The sequence below is a fragment of the Dasypus novemcinctus genome, chromosome 1, assembly GCF_030445035.2.
Source record: "Dasypus novemcinctus isolate mDasNov1 chromosome 1, mDasNov1.1.hap2, whole genome shotgun sequence".
In the NCBI taxonomy this organism is placed as follows: domain Eukaryota; kingdom Metazoa; phylum Chordata; class Mammalia; order Cingulata; family Dasypodidae; genus Dasypus; species Dasypus novemcinctus.
The window spans coordinates 79,548,303-79,573,232 of record NC_080673.1 but is presented as its reverse complement, the minus strand read 5'-3'; the positions used below and the strand labels follow the sequence as shown (position 1 = coordinate 79,573,232).

The 24,930-nt window shown below is 36.9% G+C and overlaps 1 protein-coding gene across 2 annotated transcripts in view; it reads right to left on the bottom strand.

The window, feature by feature from the left end:
- Nucleotides 1–24,930, bottom strand: part of SEC24D (SEC24 homolog D, COPII coat complex component) — a 108,593-nt gene that overhangs the window by 64,621 nt on the left and 19,042 nt on the right. The window contains exons 4-8 of one of the 2 annotated variants that reach the window (XM_004479041.4): nucleotides 24,452–24,600; nucleotides 22,631–22,906; nucleotides 22,220–22,347; nucleotides 17,059–17,170; nucleotides 7,915–8,042 (exon numbers count right to left, since the gene is read on the bottom strand). In XM_004479041.4, coding sequence (XP_004479098.2) covers nucleotides 7,915–8,042; nucleotides 17,059–17,170; nucleotides 22,220–22,347; nucleotides 22,631–22,906; nucleotides 24,452–24,600 — 793 coding nt within the window. Of the gene's footprint in view, nucleotides 1–7,914; nucleotides 8,043–17,058; nucleotides 17,171–22,219; nucleotides 22,351–22,630; nucleotides 22,907–24,451; nucleotides 24,601–24,930 lie in introns of both variants that reach the window. The other variant, XM_004479040.3, reaches the window with a different exon arrangement.

Below are 24,930 nucleotides of genomic sequence, written 5' to 3'. Positions count from 1 at the left end.
ATTGAGTACAAAAATATGCAGGTACTGTTTAGGTGTTAAGAATACAAAAACCAGAGGGAGACCCTATCTTCATGGAGCCTGGCAGAAGAAAGACATTAATCAAATACGCAAAAACAAAATAACAAAATGGGATACATGGCATGAAGGTAGCTACAAAGGAATATAAAGACAGGATATCCTGGAAAGCTCCCTTGAGGAAGTCACTTTGAATTGAAATCTGAAGGATGAATAGGAGGTAACTAGGCTAAAAGTGATTCAGTTTGGGTGCCATACTCAGACATTACAAGAAGTAAACAATTCCAAATTAAAAGTTATATAGGGTTTTCTTTTCCATCCTTCTATCCTTCTAAAAAATATGATTTGTTTCTTAATTGTTTTAGTCTTCATTCATTAAGAACTTGATTTCTACACAACTTTCAAATATGAAACTTTAAAGTATTTAATTTTCTCATAATTGGTCACTAAGGGGACACACCAACTGTATAAACTGTAAGCCTGTTTTATCTAAATAATGCGTAAAATTTGACTGAAGTTAGAATCATGAAACAAACTTTAGAGTTTTTAATTGATTCTAAAACTCCATCACCTCTAAAAAGCAGCAAGACTGCCAAATGGTTAAGAAGATGCTGTTAATAAGATATATTTTTATTTCTGAAATGTCAAAATGTGGGAAAATGGTGCTCTTAAAATTGATGAAAATGTTAGCAAAAAGTCTCCAAAACAGTTCTTCCTTTGGTGGTTCCTCGCTGATCCCCAGTGCTCTACTTCCAGGGAGCCTGATCTGCCCTCTTGGCTCATATTTTATAGATGCTGTCTACCTAGTCATCATGGTACTGGAGGTCATAAAATCCACACTTACATTCACTGAAAATCATATCATGGCAGAATGATTTGTTTTTATTTTTGTTTCTCTTGAAACAATTTATTCTCCATTTAATAGAAACATAAACGTTTATATGAATAATTTTGAGACTGAAAAAAGAAGCGTAGTACATTTAGCTTCAAAATTATAACTCAAAATAGAATTCTAACAACCTCTGCCCTGACAAATGTGACTTCCCTGCATGTCTGTAATAATGCTATAACACAGTTCTAAAATTGGATAACATTCTGTTCTTCAGCTGCCAAATTTCTTCATATACTTTTTCATAGTACTGTATAAAGAGTCACCAAAATCCTTAAGGGATAAGATTTGGTTTCTAAAGTAACTTTATATGCTACAAGTATTTAAAATGTATATATTCATAAGTCCATTTCTATTTGAGTACATACATTTTAGTTTTCCAAGTTTTTATGGTAATACTTTTTAAAACACGGCATTAAAGCAGAGAGTTTACGATTATAATGTAAATCCCAAAAGTTTAGGTTTTGAAGTTTCATTTAAAAATAACTTAAGGCACACTTCTTTAAGCTCTCTAAAAACCATATTTGGCAGTAATCAGTAATTAAAGGCCATGTTTATCTAAAAGCTAGCTAAATTTAAGCAATATGCAAAAACTTAAAGTAGTTAAAAATCTTCATGTGCTTTTAGCTTTTAAAAAGAATAATACACTCCATATTTAATGTACTAAAGATAGGATGGAATTGAAATCTCTTTTGGTTGGACTGTACAATTTCTTCACATGAATTTCTAATAATTTAAATGATATGGTAATAAGTGGTAATCCATGCTGAATGCCCAATAAAAAATGAAAAAGTATGGTAGATGCTGGCAGCCTTCTAGATTTATAAGGTACAGAGCCAGCCTTCTCCCTCTTATGGAAAAGGGAATAGAGGTAGAGGTTCAAGGTCAATACACAGCATTGCAGAGACCTGAAATCACGTTTCCTGGCTCCTAACCCAGTGTTCTGTCATTTGGTTACTAGTTACTGTGCTTTGGAGAAAGCAGTCATTTTCATTGGTTACTGAAATACCTTCATATTATAAAAAATTCTTCCTGCTTGTTTTACTGTTCTCATTACTACGTGATAGTGCAAAAGGAATTGTTTCTTGTACAGTGTTGATGGACTTGTAAAAAATATACCTATGGTCTCCCAAATGATTTTTCCATTACCCACAGAGCTTGATAGAAAAGTGATCATGGTTATAAGTGAAGTCTATAGTCATTTAGCAGTGCAAAACAAAATAACTAAAGTAGGACAAAAACTTTTTACTCCATTAGCAGCTTGTTTATCAATAGACCCAACTACTGGAAGGGACAATTAAGACTCACTGTGCTAAAAATATGGTTTTAGAGGCCTAAAATACCTAGAAATAAACCACCATTCTGTAGTTTGATTTATCTTTGCCCTTTAAATATACAGGCTATATCAAAGAAAATCCACTTATTCAACTAAGACCTCTATTGTATGCACAGCCCACTGCTGGATTCTGGATAGTCTTCTCTGTTAAGGAGAAGCAAGCAGTAACTTGAAGTCAAAAGAGGTCAGGGAAAGAAGTCTAAAACAGATATTTCAAGAAAACTCATGAGCTTGCAGGAACAAGAAGCTCATTGCTAAAACTAAAGCCAGCAAGAAAAATGCTATTTTGTGTATTTAACCAAATAAAACCTCAAAAGCTCATTTACAGCCAGGTGGTGTTGAAAGAACTTAAGAGTTTGGAATCTTGATTTCAGCAAGAGACTTTAATATGTCTTAGAAACTATAGAGCTTCTTCATCTATAAAACTGGGATAACACCTACATCACAAGGCTGCTGTCTCCCTAAAAGGAAGACACATGGCCACAGTGACATAATTTTGAAGAACTGTTTTCCTTTGCTGCATTAAACAGCAGTGTAAACACTACCAAAGCTATGTCAACGCCAGCAAGCAAGACTGACTGGAAAGTCAAGTGCATGACCAGCAATCCCTTCCCTAGGTGATGGTTACAAAGTCCACCCCCAACGGAATTTACTGGTGTTGGGGTTATCTCTGGCAGTCTTTTCCTTTCTTGTTAACTCTATTTGTCAGTTCTGTGACATCCATTCCTTTTTCTTTTCAATGCCATCTTCTGCATATCTACTGAGTTTATTGCTGTAAGAATAATCATTAAGAATTAAAGTACTCAAATAGCATTAATAATAGGATAAACTTTTATATCCATTAAGTCATAACTCAGGTAAAACTTTCCCTGAACCTAAACTCCATAAAACAATGGCATTCTCCCCATTAGAGCCTTTTCCACACTGTACTAAAATTACTTTTGCATCCCCAAACATTTTAAAAGTCCTAGTCAAAAGTAACTGATCCTGTTTTTCCCCTTATCCCTAAAGTCCAGCTCAGTTCCTAGCACAGGTAGGTAGGGAATTATTAATCAAATGAAATTTAGAGTCTGGGATAAAAATTTATCTTCGCTAACTTAATTCAATAAACAAGGAAATTATTATATTCATTTACAATCTAAAAATATACACAGATATTTCTGAATCTAGTCACAGATGGAGAAAATCTTCTACCATCTGGTTTATAGGTGAATTTAATTAATTGCCTCTATAATTAGATGTATGCACTTGTCCAAAATGTAAGGAGTTCCTATTTTAGAGAGAGAAAATAGAAAATCATATTAGAATTGGTCAGTCCTTTTACACTGGAAATCTACACCATTTCTACCTCAGTTCTTAAAATACAGTATCAAAAATAAAAACACAGGTTACTAAACAAAAGGGCTTAAAACATAACCAATTACTTTTGCTAACTATATATTCATCATTAATTATATTGAATGTGGCAATAGGTTTTGCCTAAAAAACATACAAAAAAAGTAAAATTTGTAGTAAGGAATATGACATGTCAACCAATGATGATATTGATACGCCCTTGGAAATAGCATACATCTCCAAAGTAAACGCTTACAGGGAACATTCTCTGATCATAACTGCTTGGGTTAGGTTTATTTTCATAGGCCGTTGCTAACACAATGGCATGCTTAAAAAGGTTCTGTCAAACAATGGAACCACTTTAACAAAACACTGTACTAAATAAATTCTTTTGGTAGATGCCAAATCAAGATATTTTTAAGGATAATTTTTTTAATAGTAATGATGGCAAGATTAATAAGATAAGCAATAAAATCCTAAAATTTTATTATACCTAGAAATAGGCAAGCTATTTATTGTAGAAGAAAATAATTAAAATGTTATTCATATGAAGAATAATACTAATGTTAACCATTTGCCTTTAAGAAAGATACTTTAAAACTTGTTTCAGAAATTTCCCTGATTATATGTTATAAATATCTAAAATTAGCATGTCCTTCATTTTCTATTATCTATAACTGGAGTTCTGGCTTGAGCAATTAGACAAACAATAGTATTGTTTATTTGAGACGTGGAAGAACAACCAGGTTTCGGGTGTAGAGATCAGGAATTTAGTTTTGTACATGTTAAGTTTGAGGTTTCTTGAGGTACACAAGGGGAGATGTCAGGAAGGGATTTGAATATGTGAATAAGATAATGGAGATTAAGAATGAACGAATGAATGAGAGATGGAGTAATAGCATAATGATTACGAGTAAGGATTCAGGTTCAGACTGCCTAGGTTTACATTTTTGCTCTGTCACTGATTAGGCAAAGTACCTAACTCTGTGCTTTAGCTTCCTTATATCTAAAACGGGTAAAATAAAATGGGGGTTGATGTCAGGATTAAATAAATGAATATGTATAAAAAATTTATAACTGTGCTAAGTGCTTTATAAATGTTGACTATTATTATTCTCATCAGTAGCAGCAATAGCAGTGCACAGATGATATTTAAAAGGTCTTTAGGGTGGAAAAGGAGTGATAAAAGAGAAGAGAGGAGACACCAAGACCAAGTCTTTATTAACCCCAATACTAGAGGTTACGAAAACAACCAAGAGAACACAGAAGTTCCCCTGCCTGTCAGTAGGAAAAAACACATCAGGATGGTGTCACAAAAGCTACAAAAGAACAGTCTGTAAAGAACGTCCATATGTTCAGTAACAGTCATACTTGTTCACCCAGCTAGTTGGTATAGTGTAGCAGCAATGAATTCCCAAATGTTAGTGGCTTTCCACGTTTAGGTCCAGCTAAACTGCCCAAAAAGAAAATACATTTTTGGAAGTACAACCTTTAAAGACTTTTTTCCTTATGTTAAAATTTCCCTTTCCCAGTTCTTATTTTCACCTCCAAGTCTTTGACTAATAAACAAAAGTAAATATATTTCTTGAAATAGATAATGTCTCCATTCAACCCAGAAGTTGCTGATATGCAAGGAACAGTAATTCTTCCTAAAATATACTGAGTAATCCTATTCATCAAAGACCTAAGGTAAAATGAAGGGCTTTCTTTAGAGAAAGCATGAATAGAGAAAATATAATGTAGAAATATATTTACCTGGTCAGTATGCAGAGCTTCTAGCAACATTAAAAGAATACAGTTTAATTTCTCAAGTAAAATTTCTCCCCAAGTCAGATTCCAAAAATAAGCCACCATTCTAACCTCATCTGTTCACTGCCTTGGAAGGGAAAGAGACTAAAATGAAGCATAAGTTTTCACTAAAGGAAAACTTTATGCTAGTGGTGAGGTAGTATTTGGTTAAAACAAAAACAACTTGGGAAAACAGAAATCATACATATTCAGTCTGTGTATAAAATGTGTACAATGCATTTGAGAGATGGGGGATTAAGCTAATATTTGAAAGACTTTTTCAACCAAAAAGTAAATTCCAGGTTTTATTTTCAGGAACATGTTACTGAATAATTTCATGGTATTACTAAATGATAATAGAGAAAAGAAGGTTATAGCTTCTGGTTTTGAGTGTGAACAACTGTTGGATTTGATTTGTTTCATGCATACTTGACCCAGGTCATCTGCCTTATGGGGAGGGGGCAGGGAGGAGAAGATTTTGCTAGTCTGTACCTGAAAACCATGCAAACTCATTTCCATGAACAAGGTGCACCCAAGACTGACCCTGCTTACTAGTATAAATTCCAAGTATCCCATATTGATACATAATAGAGCTGTTACCTAGAATACTTTCTTATTTTATATATGCTTCTGGTTTCTTTAAAAGTAAAAATGTTTTCTTCTGCCTAGGAAAATAGCAGATCACTGTAGAAAGATAAACACAGCACAGAAATGTGTGAGGTAGAGAGCAAATCTGAGACGATCCCACCCCCAAGAGAAGCCATGCCAAAGGTTTGGTATAAATATTCATTCAGACACGTTTACGTTAATAAATTCCACAATTTTAGGACTCCTATTTTTAAAGTTTCACATTTCTAAAATTTGTATGCATCCTGAAATCAATATGTACAGTAACAATAGGGTTTTGCCTTATTACTTAATGTATCCAGGCTGCACAGCTGTTACAGAAAATGTGGAAGCTCTGTACGTAGTGACATGGAGGAAGGAGTGCCAGATATAATAAGTGAAAAAAGAAGGTGTGGAACAGTGTGTATAGTGTGCTATCATTTATGTGTGTGTTTGGTTTTTAAAGAATGGACACATACATGCTGGTATACACATATTGCATTTCTGGAAGGAATCATAAACAATAGGTATGGGCTGTCTATAAAGGGGGAATGCAAAAGGGAGGGTATTTTTCCCTGTATACTCTGTTAATCTTTTGAATATTTATGTTTTATTTACTTAAAAGTAATCTGGTTTTAAAAGAGCACAAAACAATACTAAATATTGTTATTGACACATGCGTATAAAGCCAATATATGAAAACACATACAGGGAGTATACATACCAAATTCATTACAGTGTTTGCGTGTATAAAGGGAAGGAGGGTGAAGAATGTGCCTGATAAAAGATGACTTCATATGTAGCTATAAAGTTTCAATCCTCTAAAAAAAATTATCTCAAACAAATATGACAAAATATTAGCACTTGGCTAAGGATGGATGCTGTGCACAAGAGTGTTATATTAACTGTACCTTTTTAAATTTAAACTTTGTTCAAAGCATAAGTATTAAAATTTTAAAAATATACATTTCTTATGGATACTACTATACCCCATGAGAATGGCTAAAATTTTAAAAAATGACTACACCAAATGTTAGAGAGAATATGGAGCAACTAAAATTCTCATACAGTTTTGGAGAGATTGTAAAATGCTTCAATCTCTTTGGAAAATGGCTTGGCATTCCTTATAAAACTAAACAAACATATACTTCATGAACCAGCATAGGTATTATCCCAAGATAAATGAATACATATGTCCACAGATGGACTTGTATAAGAATGTTCATAGCAGTTTTATTCATGATAGCCAAAACCTGGAAACAGCCCAGATGTCCATCAATAAAAGAGTTACATAAATTGATATATCCATACAATGAAATATTATTCAGCAATGAATGAAAAGGAACAAAGTACTAACACATGCAAGAACATGGATGCTCTCAAAAATATCACACTGAGTCAAATAAACCTTATGCAAAAAACTATATATACATACATACATACATATATACATATATATAAGATTCTACTTATATGAAGCCCTAGAATAGGCACAAAAAAAAAATCTACGGTGGAAAAAAATCAGAATGTTGGTTTTTGGGGAGGGGAGCAAGGGAGTTAGGGGAACAGGTGGAGATTGACTAGAAGAGGCATGCGGTAACTGGAGTGAGGGCACTATTCCATATCTTAATAGGGGTTCAAATTACATAGCACGTGCTCACCTAGGTAGGGCATAAGGGCCTCATGACAGTATTGTCAGAAAATATGACATTCTACATTACAGCAAGCCAAAAAGTGGCTCAATCCATCAGGGTTTGGTAATATATGATGCCAAAAAATAAAAAGGCTTCTCACAATTTTTTCCCCTAATGGAATGACTAGATGACTTTTGCATTATAAAAATACACCCATTTTCTGTTTATAACACAGCATAATGTAAGAAAATAATGATGAAAAAAGAATTCTGGAATTAGTAAATTACTGAATCACTATTAATTATTCTTACCTCATTTGAAGGAATTGTGGCAAATGGTTTGATGACAGCAGCTAATGGAATCTGAGTTTGCTTAGCCATATCTGATGTGCACGGGAAACAGTATGTTGTGCAACGGATGTATCGAGGGCTAGCATTGCCTGAAATGTTCAAAGATATGCACTTGAAATTTGCTTAGAAAACATCTGCCCTAAAATATTTAAATTTTAATAAATGTACTTCTATGTAATTTATTGCCATATTTATAAAGCTTTCTGGATTTCTAAAACCAAAAAAAGTAGAAGAGTGTAACTATAGTTCAGATACTATAACTGCTTGCAAAATAAAACAATCAAAATTCAACTAAGAAGATATAAAAGATGTTATTATTAATAGTTTTCCATAAGTGGGGTTTTAATACAATCAGTTCATTGACTATAAAGGTGTTTAGATTCATTGGAAGAAATAAAGCCAAGAGCCACAAAAAGAAAGAAGCATAAAATTTTTGGATTATGATCATTTCTTCTTTGTTCTCTTCTACAAATATATCTCTGCTTATGGGTAAGGTAAGTATTTGCACACCATTTCATATTAGCAAGAAATACTTTATCAAATATTACTCCATTTTCTCCTAAATTTGGAAATTGAACTTAGAAATAAAAATTACACTGGCAATAGAGTTATTAAGTTTAAAAATAAATTTTAAAAAAATTTTTTTTAAAACTTTCCTGACCTAATTTTAATATATGTTAGCTTTTCAAGCATCTTCATTTCATGGCACACATGAGTGCTAAACAATATCCAATAGTACAAAGGATATTTTTAAATTACTGGAATAATGTATCTAAAATAAATTTTAAAATAAAATTGCATTGTGATTAAAGGAACTTAATCATCAAAATATTTACTGTGTGTCTACTAAGTTTCAGGAACTATTTTATATGCTTCCTTGCAGAGCTTACATTCTTATGGGCGGACACAAACAATAAATATTAAACCTAATAAAATGAGTAAATGATATAGGATATTAGACATGATAAATACTATGAAAAAAAGCACAGTCACTATCAGGTGGTGAGAGGCAGATTGCAATTTTAAATAGTTATAGGGCAGGCCCCATTTAAAAGGTGACATTGAAGGAGTCAAGGAATTTACCAGAGACCAGAGAGGGGAAGGACCAACCTCGCCTAATAGAGGAACAGCAGGCCTGTGCAGCTGGAACGGCACCATTGTGGGCCACAGTGAATGGCAATGAGGCTGGAGAAGTAATTAGGGGATGGATCATATAGAGACTTAAGGTCATTTTAAATTCTCTGGTTGTTACTCTTGGGCAGAGGAGGGTCATGATCTGACTAATATTTTTAAAGTCCACTCTGTCTGTGGTTTTGAGAATGGACTATAATGGGGAAGAGTAGAATAAGTGAGACCAGTTAGAAGGGCTAGTGAAACAACCAGCTAAGAAATGGTAGTGGCAAGGGGCAGCCATGATGGCAGTAGAGGTGTTGAGAAGTGGCCAAGCTATGGGTGTATTTTGAAGGCATGATTGATTTATTGAAGAGAATAATGTAAGAGGTTGAAAAAGAGAGGGTCATTGGTGACTCCAAGGTTTTTGGCCTGAGAAACTAGAAGGATGATGTTACCACTGACTGAAATGGGAAAGGGGAAAGGATTTTTTAAGGGTGGAATCAGGAATCTGATTTTGGGCATGTTGAATTTGGGAGATCTCTTAAGCAATCAAACAGCAATGCTGAGTAGACAATGAGATACAGTAATCTGGAAATTGGACCAAAATCTGGGCCAAAAATATACATTTGGGAGTTTTACCATGTAGATGATACTTGAAGCCATGAAACTAGATTAACTCAGCAAGGAAGTTTTTGTGCCCAGAGACGTGAAGGCAACCAAGGACTGAGCTATGAGGCTCTCTCCCCTAAAGATATCAGAAGAAGAGGAGAAACTAGACAAAGGACTATTCTAAGAAGGGTAAAAGTAAGGAGAGCTTGGTGTTCTGGAAGTCTAGTGAAGTAAGTATAGCAAAGAAAAGACACCATCAACTGTGCCAATTTAGTGCTCCTAGATCAACATGTCCAATGGATTTAGCAATGTGGAAGCCACTGGAGACTCTGAAAGAGTAGTTTTGCACCAATGGAGGGAGCAAAAGCCTGCTTTGAGTTAGTTTAAAAGAGACTGGAAGGAGAGGAGCTGGCAGTAACTCCTTCAAGTTTTAATGCAAAAGGGCACTAAGAAAGATGGGTAGCTAATATAGGAAGTGGATCAAGAAAACATTTTTATTTTTTAAGATGGGTGAAAGTTTTGTGTGTTTTTTGAAGGTGAGAATAATATTGTGAAGAGAAAAACATTAATGATAGAAGAAAAAGAGGAGTAAACTGCTGCAGCAATAGACTTTAGTGCTTAGGGGAAGGGGTTAGCTTTCCACGGAGCACAGGTAGCTCATTTACAAAGGAGGAAGGCAGAGCACAAAGGCAGGTGGCAGGTAAAGTTTGGTGTGGGAAACGTGGAAGTCCTCTTCTAATTACACAATATTCACAAAAAGTAGAAAGTAAGAGAAGCTAAGCATTGGAAGGGAGGGGCAGTGTTACAGGTTTGAGGAGAAAGTATGAAACATTCACCAATGAGAGCGAAGAAGTGAATGGAGTCAGAATTAAGAATTAAGAATTTTTGAATATTTAAATCCTAGGCTTAGCATAAAGGCCTAGCACACAGTAAGTACTCAATAAAGACTTACTGAATGTATGGAAGAATGAATAAAGTGGGGCCCTGACCCTGGATATCTTACAGTACCGTGGGAGAAAAAGACACAAACAACAGTAAAATACAACATGACAGAAGCTGTAAAAGGAGTATATGAAAAGCACTATGGGAAATGAAATTGGAGATTTCAAACACAAAATTTAAATTGAATTTGGAAGAACTAAGTTTTCCAGGCAAAGGGGTTAGAGTTCTATATTCCAAGTACAGTAGCTTAATAAAAATTCATTAGGCAACTATTATGTTCGAGGTACTAGGTGAATTTCTGGGGACACAATAATGAACAAGAAACCATCCCTAGCCTGTTTGTTGTAGAGAAAATAGCACAAGGTGATACTCAGAGACATGGGAAATAAGGGAAGGAGTTTGGTATGATGGGGGCAGATATGCAAGGGAGAAAGATACGAGAGATGAGGGTGATGAGGAATATTCTTTAGGTTGCAAAGTATGTATTTCATATTTATTTAGCAAACATTTATGTAGCATTTGCCATCAGAATGAAATTAAATCGCCATTATTATAGGTCAACAATGATTTTTTTTAGATCAGCATTTTCATATATTAATAGTTCAACCCTATTATAAGCCAGGTCTTAATTACTTGGGCTAACAATTTTGGATTTGATACTGCAAATAATGGAGAACAAAGAAATTATTTTTAGAATACAGAACAAAGTGATATGAATTGTGTTTTAATACTAATACCTGCCAAAATTGTTAACCTGAGTTCCATCCATCATCCCTATGGGGTCACAGCCCCCTCACAATTAGAGGTAGAGTGGACATCACCATCCCAGAATCCTCAGGATTGGGGAATTAACTGTAGACTAAAGTAGACTTACTGGTATTCTACTATAGACTTATTATGATTCTAGTAATGGAAGAAAGTGTATTATTATTGGGAAGCAGACGTGGTTTAACTGATAGAGTGTCCATCTACCATATGGAGGGTCCAGGGTTCGATCCCCAGGGCCTCCTGACCCATGTGGTAAGCTGGCCCACGTGCATCGCCGCTGCGTGCAAGGAGTGCCATGCCATGCAGGGGCACCCCTGTGTAGGGGTCCCCCACATGCAAGAAGTTTGCCCTTCAAGGAGAGCCACCTGCATGAAAAAAGCACAGTCTGCCCAAGAGGGGTGCCGCACACATGGAGAGCTGGCACAGCAAGATGATGCAACAAAAAAAAGATGCAGTTTCCCAGTGCCACAGGATAATGCAAGCGGATGCAGAAGCACACACAGCGAATGGACACAGAGAGCAGACGGGGGAGCAAGGAAGAGGAATAAATAAAAATAAATCTTTAAAAAAAAAAAGAAAGCATATTATTGATGTGGAGGCTGTGGCCACTGGAGGTTCTGAGGCAGGGAGAAGGAAAAACAGGTGTAATGTGGGGACATTCTCAGGACTTGGGAATTGCCCTGAATAACATTAAAATGACAGATAAAGGCCATTATATATCTTGCCATAACATATAAAATTGTGCAACAGAGATGTAAACTACAGTGTAATCTATAATCCATGCTTAGTGGCAATGCTCCAAAATGTGTTCATCAATTGTAATAAATGTAACTCACTAATGAAGGATGCTGTTAATGTGGAAAAGTGTGGAAGGGGTAGGTAGGGAGTGGGGCATATGGGAACCCCCTATATTTTTTATGTTAAATTTATGTAATCTAAGTATCTTTTTTTAAAAAAGTATATTGCAAAATACCCTTCAAAAATGGAGACAGGATAAGAACATTTTCAAACAAACAAAAACTGAGCATGAACATCATCAACAGAAACACTCTAAATAATTTCTAAAGAAAGTCTTTAGGAAAAAGAAAAATGATGCCAGATGTGAGAATGGATATGCTGGTAGAAATGAAGAGCAAAGGGAAAGGTCAGTAAGTGGGTAAATATAAGTGAAGACTGACTTGTGAACAGTAAAAAACTAATAATACTACCTTATAAGGTTTAAAATATATAAGATCAAAATATATGACAGTATTTGGATATGTTAAGAGGTGGGCAGACAGAGTTAAAGTATTATAAAGTAGTAAGATTGAAGACTTAAACCCAAATATATCATTTACTTAATCTAAGTGGATCAATTATACTAACCAGGGATATGATATCGTATTGAAGTTTTAAATCATTGTGTATGATGCCTTCTTGCCAATGGCCCCTTATCCTTGAGGAGTACTGATTCAGCTATGTCTTCATCATTCCAGTCCATTCCTTTTTCAGGCCAGCAGCTTCTGGATGGTGTGGCATGTGACCTGACCAGTGGATACTGTGGTTATGGTACCTACTCTTGCACTTCCTTCACTGTCAAGTATGTCCCCAGATCAGATGTTATAATATATGGGATTTAATTCCTCTCCATCAAGCTCTTTGTAAACATCTGGATATTGGTGCTGGCTGAGGCTCTGAAGGCAAGACAATCTCATATCTGGAATATGTGTCTAATCTGGTGAGAATGAACCACTGACACTTTCTGGCTAAAGGAGTCCCAATATATTTAACTGCCACCAAGAGGCTGGATATTTGGGGCGGGGGGGGGAATAATGCCATACCAGGAAATCAGCATTAGTCTCTATCGCTTATTGCTGTCAGGTTGGACATTCAGAGGAAAGTGTAGTGATATTAGCCTTAATAAGTGGGAATCAGTGGTGTTGGGCCAGTGAATAGCCTCCTTGTCTGTTGCTGTGGACATTTTGTTCATGTGCCCATTGTGCCACCACTAGTTGGCTGCTGACAACAGTTAGATAACACCAACTAGCTATACCATTTTGCCTAATTGATTGTTCAGTGCCTCTCTGGTGGGCATTAACATTTGATACAAAGATTTTTGCTCTTTGTACTCATTCCCATGTGTACTTACATGCTTCAATCCCAGACCTCTTTGCCTCTGGTCTTCCCTTTTTTACCTTTCACACCATTCACCACTGTCCATATACAGTCTCATCTCAGATTAATTTTCCTTTCACAAAAGTGTATGATTAGATGCACCACTCAAAACTCTGCCAACTGAGAGGTCCTTCAAGGCCTTTTTTTTTTTTTAAAAGATGTATTTTATTTATTTCTCTCCCCTTCCCCCCTTCCCTGGTTGTCTGTTCTCTGTGTCTATTCGCTGCGCCTTCTTCTTTGTCTGCTTCTGTAGTTGCCAGCAGCATGGGAATCTGTGTTTCTTTTTGTTGCATCATCTTGTTGTGTCAGCTCTCTGTGTGGGCTGTGCCATTCTTAGGCAGGCTGCACTTTCTTTCATGCTGGGCGGCTCTCCTTCTGGGGTGCACTCCTTGCACATGGGGCTCCCCTACAAGGGGGACACCCCTGCGTGGCACGGCACTCCTTGTGCGCATCAGCACTGTGCGTGGGCCAGCTCCACACAGGTCAAGGAGGTCCAAGGTTTGAACCGCCGACCTCCCATGTGGTAGGCGGACGCCCTAACTGCTGGAGCAAGTCCGCTTCCCTCAAGGCCATTCTTGAGTGTGGCTGTAATGCAGCGTCCAGACATTTTCATATTGTATACTGGGCAAGGCAGTATCATGCTCCCACTCTGCCTCCAGAGATGTCCATGACCTAATTCCCGGAACCCTTGAATATGTCATTTACATAGCAAAAGGGACTTTGCAAATAGGATTAAGGTTAAGGACCTTGAAATGGGGAGATTATCCTGTATTATTCAGGTGGACCCATTATAATCAAATCAATTTATAAAGGCCAATTCTCACTTGCTTACAGCTTTGGAGTAGGAGGGAGACCAGAGAAGGACTCCACAAATGTTGAATGGAAGAAAAAGAAAAAGAATTTCCAAGTTTACATAGGAAATTTCCATCCTAAACCTGCCATTCCAGATCCCTTCCCCTCACTTAGTCCTGCACACCTTGAGAGTAGCATAGAAGCAGCACGGCCTGGGTCCCTCCAGCCATGGATGCTGACTATAGAGCCACTCACAGCAGCGAGTTAGAACCCCATAAACATCCAGGCACAAGACCCAAGTCCATGGATACAAAGCATGGGACACAAGCCAGGCACAGGGAGCCAAGTCCACGGATACAAAGCATGGGACACAAGCCTCGAAGCTGTGCTGCATACAAAAGGGTAGTAAAACTACTGACAAGAGGTGCATGTACTCAATCCAGTTTCTGTTGGCTGGACCACCTAAATGCAAAATGGACTTTTCTCGAGTGACCCACCTCTCTGGATTGACTACACTTAGATCCCTGGAGTGGGATACCCTAAAGGGGAAGAAAACAGAGACAGAAAAATCCTAACAGAAAAACAAAAAAAAAAGGTGTGGGGGTTTTAAACTGAACTGCTGTAAGACAGGATGGGTCCCAGAACTGAAAAGTGTAAGGAAAAGGGGACACTGAGTGAGTGACAGAATTGAAAAATTCATAAGAACCGAGGAGAAAGTTCTGCACAAAAACAAACAGGGAGCAAATATGGCTCAAGCAGTTGAATGCCTGCTTCTCACATGAGAGGTCCCAGGTTTGGTCCCTGGTACCTCCCAAAAACAAACAAAAAAAACAGACAAAAAGCAAACAAAAAAAAGAACTCAGGGGAGCTGAGGGGGCTCCGTGGTTGAGTGCCAGCTTCCCACATATGAAATCCCAGGTTCAATCCCTGGTTTCTCAAAAAACAGAAACAAAAACAAACAAAAAACAATAAATCAAGAGCCCCAAAAAAGGAACAAAGGAATTAAGAAATTAAGAAATTATTTATAGAATAGGGAATGCAATGATCTGAATTGTGTTTTAATATCTAATACCTGCCAAAATTGTTAGTCTGAGTTCTATCCATCATCCCTATGGGATCACAGCTTCCTCTCAATTAGAGGTGGAGTGGACTTCACCATCCCAGAATCCTCAGGACTGGAGAATTAACTATGGACTAAAGTATACTAACTGGTATTCTACTACACACTTATTGTGATTCTAGTAATGGAACAAAGTATATTATTGATGTGGAGGAAGTAGTCACTAGAGGCTCTGAGAAAACAGAGAAGGATATACAGGTATAATACAGGGACATTTACAGGATTTGGGAATTGTCCTGAATGACATTATAATGACAGATACAGGCCATTATATATCTTGCCATAATCTACAGAATTGGGTGGGAGAGAGTATAAATTATAATGTAAACTTTAATCCATGATTAGTGGCAATGCTTCAAAATGTGTTCATCAATTGCAATAAATGTACCTCACTAATGAAGAATATTGTTAACGTGGGAAAATGGGGAAGGTGTGAGTCATACTGGGAATCCCCTATACTTTTAATGTAACATTTACATAATCTAAAAATCTTTTAAAAAAATAAAAATTATATCATCTGCAATTTATATCAAACCCTTCTACATGCTAAGCCCACTACATACATACAAACATACCTATGTGCATGCACCTCTAATCCTTAAATATAAGCATACCTGCACACATTCATCCAGAGTCATCTATAATCCTTGCATGGGCCCTGCAATATAGGTCTTAGTCCTTACAATTTACAGAGCGTGACACTTAGGCTAGGAGGTAAGATGACCAAAGCTCATGCAGATGGTAAAGGGTGAGTCTGGAGTCATGTGTGGGTCTGTGCGACTCCCAGTCAAAGATCGCTCCACATCACGGTGCTGCCTGCTTTATAAGGATAGTGCTGAAAGCAGCACAAAAGACAGACCAGAAGAAAGGGAGATCCCCAACTAGACTTGGCTGGATGAGCAACTCTGACAAGAGTCAAAATATCTGTTTATATTCCAAAGGTATACATCTGGGATTGAGTACATTACCCATTTAAAAGGCATATTCGGAATCTCAGATGTCAGATTTCACTAGGCCACATTTTATTAATAACTTTTCACAAACTATAGAGTAATACATACTTGGGAAGATCAAACTTGCAAAGGTTTGACAGATATACTAAACTGAAAGCACATAAGATACAGAGTTATAGAGAGAGAACCTCTCCTCATCCGATTTTAAATGTGGTGAAACAGAACCCAAACTGTTAAGGGACTGCAGAAAAAATGTTGTTGGGCTAGAACCAAGTCTGCCAGCTTCTCCAGGGTCCAATCCACTATTGTTCTGCCCATGCTATCATGCTAGATTTCCAAAGTGCTATGAGTAAATCAAACCAAAATATGATATGAGCTAATTTAAACCATAAATTGAAATTGAAGTATTTTCTTAAACTGACTGATATTTTGCACTAGAGCTCACCAGAACTCTCTAGACCTCTACAAGCAGACTAGAATTCAGTTAACAGTAGCTTTGTTGCACTTGAGTGATTACTGGTGATTTGGGCCTCATTATTAGCTACAGAAGGGTTTCCTTCTGTGATGACAGCATTGAAAGGTGTCTGTGTACCTGCTTAAGGAAACATGGTCAGAAAATGTTAAACCTCAGTCAAGAATATTGACAATAAATACCTTGGTCTTGTATCACACAATCTGTAGTGACCAGAGGAGGAACCTGGCCTCTGGTGTTGGTGGTGTAGGCCTGCTCCCCTCTGGCGGCTCTGTCATTCTCAATCACCTGGATCTGAAAAGGTACCAAGAGCAAACTGAGGTTAGCTGAGACTGTCCCCAACATTTAATTCAACTCTCTTTGTTTCTTATTATTCATACGTAGGAAAAAATATAGGCATTTTCTCAATCCTTTCAAGTTCATTTCAGATCAAATTCCCATTGAGAACTAATCATGATTTTAATTTCATCTTTACTTTCACCATATTAGACTAACAGTTTCCAAATTCTATTTTATAATACTCTAAGCTCTGATACTGACCCTTCAGAGAACTTTATTTTTATTCAATTTATTTATTGGAATGACAGGTAAGCATTTTTTTTTTTTTTAATTCTGGTAGGAAAAAAATTGAAAACAACTTTTTAAAAGAAAATACTTTCTGCAGTTAAAGAAAAAAACTCTATAAGGCTAAAAATCATAAAATTCAGAAGAAATTTATTTATAATATGAAACCTAAAGAATCCTTAACTTTTCTCCTCAAATATCTCTTGATCTTCAGTTTGGTTTTTCAAGTTTTTCCCATGCCTCACCCCTAACTCCTTGAGACAAAAGAGACACACAATATAAAGTGTTCCCCTGAGATTTTTGCCTATTGTGTAGTAATCAAAAGGAGAAAAAGTACCAAAGTTTTGTCCTCTAACTTGGAAACATCTCATGTTTCTCTCATATAAACATTTTTTTATGAAGAATATAAGTGGTAAAAAAAAATGTCCTTCTGTCTACGGATGAAAACAATGAGAAAATCTAGCTATAGAGTTAAGATGAAAACAAGGAATCCATATAATTATCTTTTCCTTCCTCTTCATCTTCTCCCTTCCCTCACTTCTTCCCTTCACAGGAGAAAAGACAGATGACAAGAGACAAGGAAGAAAAAGGAAGGTGATAAGAGGATAAAAGGGGAGAAACAAGAAGAGGGCCCGTTCTGGAATAAAGAATTTTTGAGGATGGCACTTTTTATCTATTCCTAATGAAAACTATTAATATGAAAACTGTCTCTTCCGCCAACTCTGAAATGTTACAATTCTTCCTTCCCATTCCATCCAATCCAGCCCCAACAAGAACTGAGAATTTTCATGGAATATGAGAAATAAATTTAGCCTGCCTTTAAATCTGTGCCTTTGTATCTTCCTAATTTCATAGGATTTAAATTCTTATTACATTAAGGATGGAGACTGTGTTATAAATATAAAAACTGTATGACACAGATGAGACTAAAAACTACCAAAGGCTGAGACAAGAAACGAACAGAAAAATTAAAACATTTCAGATCACAAGGTTAATCTGGTTCATTCAAATTTGGCGTAGTTTTTATATTATCAACATTTATTTTAATCATGTCAACCAACAAATAATCAAGTATGAAAGCCAGGCAAAACCCATGATAATCTACATATTGAACATTCAGAGTTCTCAATCTTCAAGTGGATTGACTATATTTCCAAAATGTTTATTTTTACATTTTTCATTTACAATTTAAAAAGCATTACCCTAAAAGAACAATGTTGTAAGTGGTAATTACTTTTTCAAATTAATTTATATCTTCATTGGAATTTCAAAGAAAGGAGTAGAAAATATTCTAACAGTTCTAGTAATTTTAAAATAGTATACAATTGTTTTATCTTTCCCTCAAATGCATGTTTTTGCATGCACAGAGATAAAACAATAAACAGAAATTTCAGCAGTGATTTTGACTATGACTGTACTTGTAATGAAATAGATGCTGAAGGCAGTGATTCTTGATGCCAAGATTACATTAAACTGGATAGATTTATTTTTTCTTCAGAAGATGTATCACTAGAATTACTTTCACAATAATAGTCTACCAATAGGGTATTCTGGGTGCATAAAACAGATTTGGGAAAGAGGAAAAACAAAGTGATTATCTTGAAATAAATGAACATAAAATATAAGGGAGAAGCAAGATGTGTGTGCATATATAAGATAAGCTGCTAAAGCAAAGAAGTAGACATGGAATTGTGAGAGAAAGAGGGCAAAAGGAGGAGCTCAACTTCTAAATAATCCTTTAGTGGCTACAGAAAGGGAGTGAGGGAGAGTTTTGGTGGTGATTCCAGCTTTCACTTTCAAAATATGATACCTCCATCCAAAAGGACTACAGTAAACAAACAGCTCACAACTAAAATAAAACAAAGGTTCAATAAATGTGATTTCATATCTTTCTTTCCAATAACCTCCCAAAGCAATTCTGAAATAAGAGCTTTCATCACTGATAGTGCAATAAAAAGATATGTTCACTTACAACCTGCTGAACAAAATACTCTTTACATGATTAAAACTGAAAAAGAAAAATAACAAAGTAATACTTTTCTTTTATTGTCTTCTCTTCATGCTTAGAATACTCTATTTTATAAAAAAGCAAGGTAGTTTATCAGACCAAGGAACAACTTGGAAAAGTTTCCTGATAATAAAAAGTCAATGTTAAGCTCTTACGTAAGAAGGAAGAATTTATTTAATTGGCAAAGTGTGTTAATTTGGTAAAAAGACCATAAACAAGCTCTACCTGGCACTGCAATTTCATTACCTTTTCAATAAAAATAAATGCTGAATTGATTTTTGCATGTGTGTTTTAAGGATCTTTGTCAAATCACAGCATATGCTGCTTATTGCTTTTGTTAACATTCATTCATTCAACGAATAGTTGAGAGCATACAATGTGACTACTGTAGACTCAGCAGTGAGCCAAAAAAAAATCTTGTTTCCACGGATGTGATGTTCTAGTGTGGAAGACAGGCAATAAATAAATGCACAAGACTATCCTATGTAAGGTGATAATTAGTGCTGCAGATACGGAGTGATACAGATATGGGATGCCAGGGAGATTGGGGGTGAGCTATGAGGACATGAAGAAAATGAGGAAATCAGCCGTGCCTGCATATAGCTAGGGAGAGAGTCATTTAGGCAGAGGAATTATCAGACAAAGGCCCTAAGGCAAGACCTGTATGCTTAGCATGTTTGAGGAACAGTCTGGAAGCTGGTTGGCTAAAGCAGAGAGTGGAAGAAGAGTAGTAAGTGACCAGGTTAGAGGTATGTGCACAGACTCAGAATACACAGGGAGTTGGCTTGCCACAAATGGGATTTTTTTAAGGCAAATTCACTGGAGGGAGAGGGCTAAGGAGTTGGGGGTGTGGAATGGAAGAAAGTATTTATAATCATGGCTCACAGAGAAATCTAAGCTGAATAAAAGAGATGAGAAGATGAGGGTGATGTGAGTTAGAGAAAAGGAATTAGAGACGTAAAAGGAATAAGCTGGAAAGATAGGATGTGTTGGTTAGACAGTGAGCTTTTGAAGGTGTGCAGTAATGTGTAGTATATGTGCAGTAATGTGTAGTCCATGGCAGGACCATGGAAGCTGAGCTGGGGTGAAAGAAAAGGGCATCAGAGGAAATGAAGTTCAAGAAATTGAGAGACCAGGGAAATGGAAGGTTCATACAAATGGATAGTAAAACTGCCAATAACAGTAACATGAATAGCACTGGAAACACCTAACGGTGATTCACAAGCTAAAACTTCAGAGAATGAGGTAGAATAACTCAGAGGGTCTGCAGATGTTACATTTAAGCACTGAAACAAGAAGTCAAAATGCACTCAACATAAATGTTTCTTTAACTGGAATGAAAGTTAAATAATATTAAGCCAAAAAGTTTTGACTGCAACATGATTATCAAATAAGGCATTGAGTGTATATTTAAATTTGTTTAATTCTTAAAATGTTAAAGTATTAGATACTTTATGATAAATCTTCAAGTTTATATTCAAAGAAATATAGAATAAGTGGTAGATTACAGAAGTGACCAAAATTCTCTACCCCTCCCTATATCCATGCCCTTTTCTATATGACTTGACTCCTCCTATCAATAGGCTAAGTCTATTTATCTACTTCTTAAATGTGAGGTGATCTTGTGAAATTTTTTTGGAGGAGAGAATATAGTAGAAGTGGCATTGTGTCAGTTCCAAGCCTAGACATCATGAGGCCTTAAATACTCTACTTTCCCTTGTGGAACTTTGTTGCCCCCAGGCTAGGCTTCCCAGTTCCACGGCCCAGTAATCCCCAGCCAATACTACTAAATTCTGTGGTGGTCTGTTACACAGCACAAGTTAACTCATATAGTATCTCTTTGTGCTTCTTAGTTTATTTTTACCTTTCTCCACTCTTGTTCATAGAACAAACTCAAAGTAACTACATTTGATTGCATTATTACTTCAAAAGGATTTTACATCCCTGCTCATGGCCATGAGACTTACAGGTTCTCCTGACAAAGAGGAGACATCCCTGTCCCCACTGAAATTGGGATTTGCCATATGACTTGCTTTGGCCAACTGTTTGTGAGTGGTTGTGGCATGTAAAATATGTAAGCGGAAGCTTTAAGAGCTACTGCACGTTCTGCCAGCTCTCTTCCTTTTTCCCTCTGCCAGGAGAACAGTATGTCCCCAGTAGGGAGTGTTCCTTCACTCTGGACTCTGGAATAATGAGGGCATGTGCAGCAGAGCCTAAAGCCAATCTGTTGCTGCTGCCGCTTACATGTAACCTACGTGATAAATAAATCTTTGCTGCTGTAAGCAAAGCTGGGACTGTTTATGAAGCTGTCTGATTTAGTCATTAAAGATGACCCCGCCAAAGAAAATCACTTGGGTAGAGAAGAGATAGGTTTTAGGTCTAACTTTATATAAAACAATTTTTTTTAATACATAAAATACTTTGTACTTTCACTCAGTGTTCCTCACCCACATTGAAAAGGGTCCTCTAGTTATTTAAAATAGCATGTTTATAAGGATACACATTACTGCTAATTACCTGTTAAAACTGATAGATATTGCCAATAAGAAGTTTATAAGAGACAGAAAAAATCTATATAGGTTTTTTCTCTTGGAACCCTCCTGAGTATGCCCTTGACCTCCAGACATACAGATAAGTAAGTCTTCTCTATATGATATATATCTTCTAACTTCTAAGATAAAGGACAGATAAATACTAACCAACTGAAGAGTTTCAGAGAATAATGAGCGCAGAATGGCCCTTTTGTCAGCTGGACTGAGAAGAGCACTTACCGGGCTGGGGATAGCATCAGGATCCAGCTTCTTCTGGGGTGGTGGTGGGCCAGCCATCTGTGCAGGACCCCCGGGGAAGCCTCCAGGATAGGTGAGTTGTGTGCCTACCATCTGGGGGCCATAGCTGGCTGCTAAAAACAATTTGAAAAAGAAATGACTCTACCCCAAACCCCAGCTGACAATATTAGGCTATAATTTCAAGCATGTTGCATTTTTCATCTTATTAAACAGAAATATTTCTCCTAGGGAGATCAGGATGACTATCTGTGTTTTCCCCCTTTCTTTGCTCTTGCCACACTATTCAAAAACCACCATTCCTTAAAAGTAAGAGACAGATGCTTGGTAACATAGGAAAAAAACTGATTTCCAATTAAGGGTGCCCCTTGGTAACCCAAGGTCTGCCCTCCTCACCCTGCTGTGGAGGATATCCAGTGCCAAGGGTTTGTCCCGGGAGAGATGGGGGCTGGTACTGGGCACTGGGAGGAGCAGCCCCAGGGGGGCCATCCTGCCTGTGTGTTGGTGGAGACAAGGGCGAGGTGCCAGGGCCATTTAGTGCAGTGGGTGGTGGTGGGAGAACTTGAGATCCAGGCTGCAAGATGGACGGCTGCTGAGGTCGTTGAGGACCCTGGAACGGTGCCGTGGGTGGAGGGCCAGGGGGTCCCAGGCCGTGGGGTGCCATGGCTGAACCTGTGCAAAAGAGAAAACCAGGTGAACTAAAATCCATTTCTCAAACCCCCTACCCTGGACAAAGTACCCTACAAGGACACTTGTTTTCCTGAAAAAAACAAGAAGGGGCCTTTATAAATCACACGGTTTTGCCATAGAGAAAGTCTTCATTCAGAAAGTGATTCAAGGTCATTTTACAAAGCTTGAGAATTTTTAAAGAGTAAAAGGCAACATTTATAATCCTTGAAAATTAGCAAGATAAATTTTAACTCAGTTGAATTAACTTTACATGACACATGCTATTAAATAAGGAAATGCAGCTGGTTTGAAATCTAGAAAATTTTATCACATATCCAGCATTATTCAGGTAACTTACACACTCAATAAATTATTTGCTTCCTGTGTTTGACTTGCTCAAGAGTTTCAGAAATAGAGAGAAAAAGATAGACCAGGGAAGCAGACTTGGCCCAGTGGTTAGAGCTTCTGTCTACCACATGGGAGGTCCGCAGTTCAAACCCTGGGCCTCCTTGACCCGTGTGCAGCTGGCCCACGCTCAGTGCTGATGTACGCAAGGAGTGCCCTGCCACACAGGGGTGTCCCCCGCGTAGGAGAGCCCCATGCGCAAGGAGTGCGCGCCCCATAGGGAGAGCTGCCCAACGCAAAAGAAAGTGCAACCTGGCCAGAAAAGGTGCCGCACACACGGAGAGCTGACACAACATGATGACGCAACAAAAAGAAACACAGATTCCCGTGCTGCTGACAACAACAGAAGCGGACAAAGAACATGAGGGAATAGACACAGAGAACAGACAACTGGGGCAGGAAGGAGGAAGGGGGAAGGGGAGAGAAAGAAATAAATAAATCTTAAAAAAAAAAAAAAAGACCACTAAATTATCGACAAAGCCAGATAATTGTTTTCCATTCTCTGATCATGAGAAATAGAGTTGCTTCTTTGAAGATATTATCCATTTCAAAATCAGTAAAAGATAGAAAATATCCTGAGGAGTTTTGTTGATACGTCTAAAAAATTATTTTAAGTAATATGGAAACATTTTTCATCAAGATAAATGGCTGAGCATGCTTTTATTACAGTGAGGATTTCTATGGCTCCTGGAATAGACAGTGTTTCTATTGATGTAAATCTCAGTACTGTATAAGAGTTTTTCCCCCATTATTCTCTTTTCTGTTTTACAACATCTGAGCTTCCATTCTTCCAGGGTCTAAACACACAGAATTAAAATGCACTGTGAAACAAAGGATATTACATTTTCAGTATTGGAGCCCCATAATAAACAGCTCAAGTTAAAACTACCCTTGTATTTCTTAATATAACTTCACTGTTCTGATGATTATTCATTGTTCCAGTATTGAACATAAGATATGCTGAGGGTCCTCCAATTATCTTGAAATAAATGGCAGCATGATCAGGAAAAAAAACAATTAATTATAGTCATTATAATTAATGGTTTAAGGTAAAAATGTACAGATTTAGAATGAAGGAAATTCTATCATTAAACATAATCATGGCACAGAGCAGTCAATGAGCACTAATAATCAAACTCTTACCATAGCTGTTGATTTGCATAGCGCTGAGCTGATTGCCCAGTTGGGTGGTGGATGAAGTGGACACAGGGCTTGGATATGATGACTGTGTAGAAGGTGGGTATGGTGTATAGGACTGTGCTACACTATTGACAGGTGGAGGGCCTGGAAATCTGAGAGGGAAAAAAAATGGGTGTTGAACAATATTATACAGTCTAATTTAAAAAATGACATAAAAGAAATGCTAATAATTTGTAAAACTGAATAAACCCTTCAGGAAAATGCCTGATATTATACACTAAATCTTTAATTAACCTTAGTGTGAGCTCAAAATAAGCCATGTGTATCATCCCAAACTATGTTCATATGCTGAACATGTCAAGATATTTAGCCAAAAAAATTCCTAATGTGGATACAGAACCCACTTTTGAAAATTAATCTGGGAAGCTGAGCCCACCAAAGTCTTATCTATTTTAGAGTTAATAATCAACAGAACAGAAATT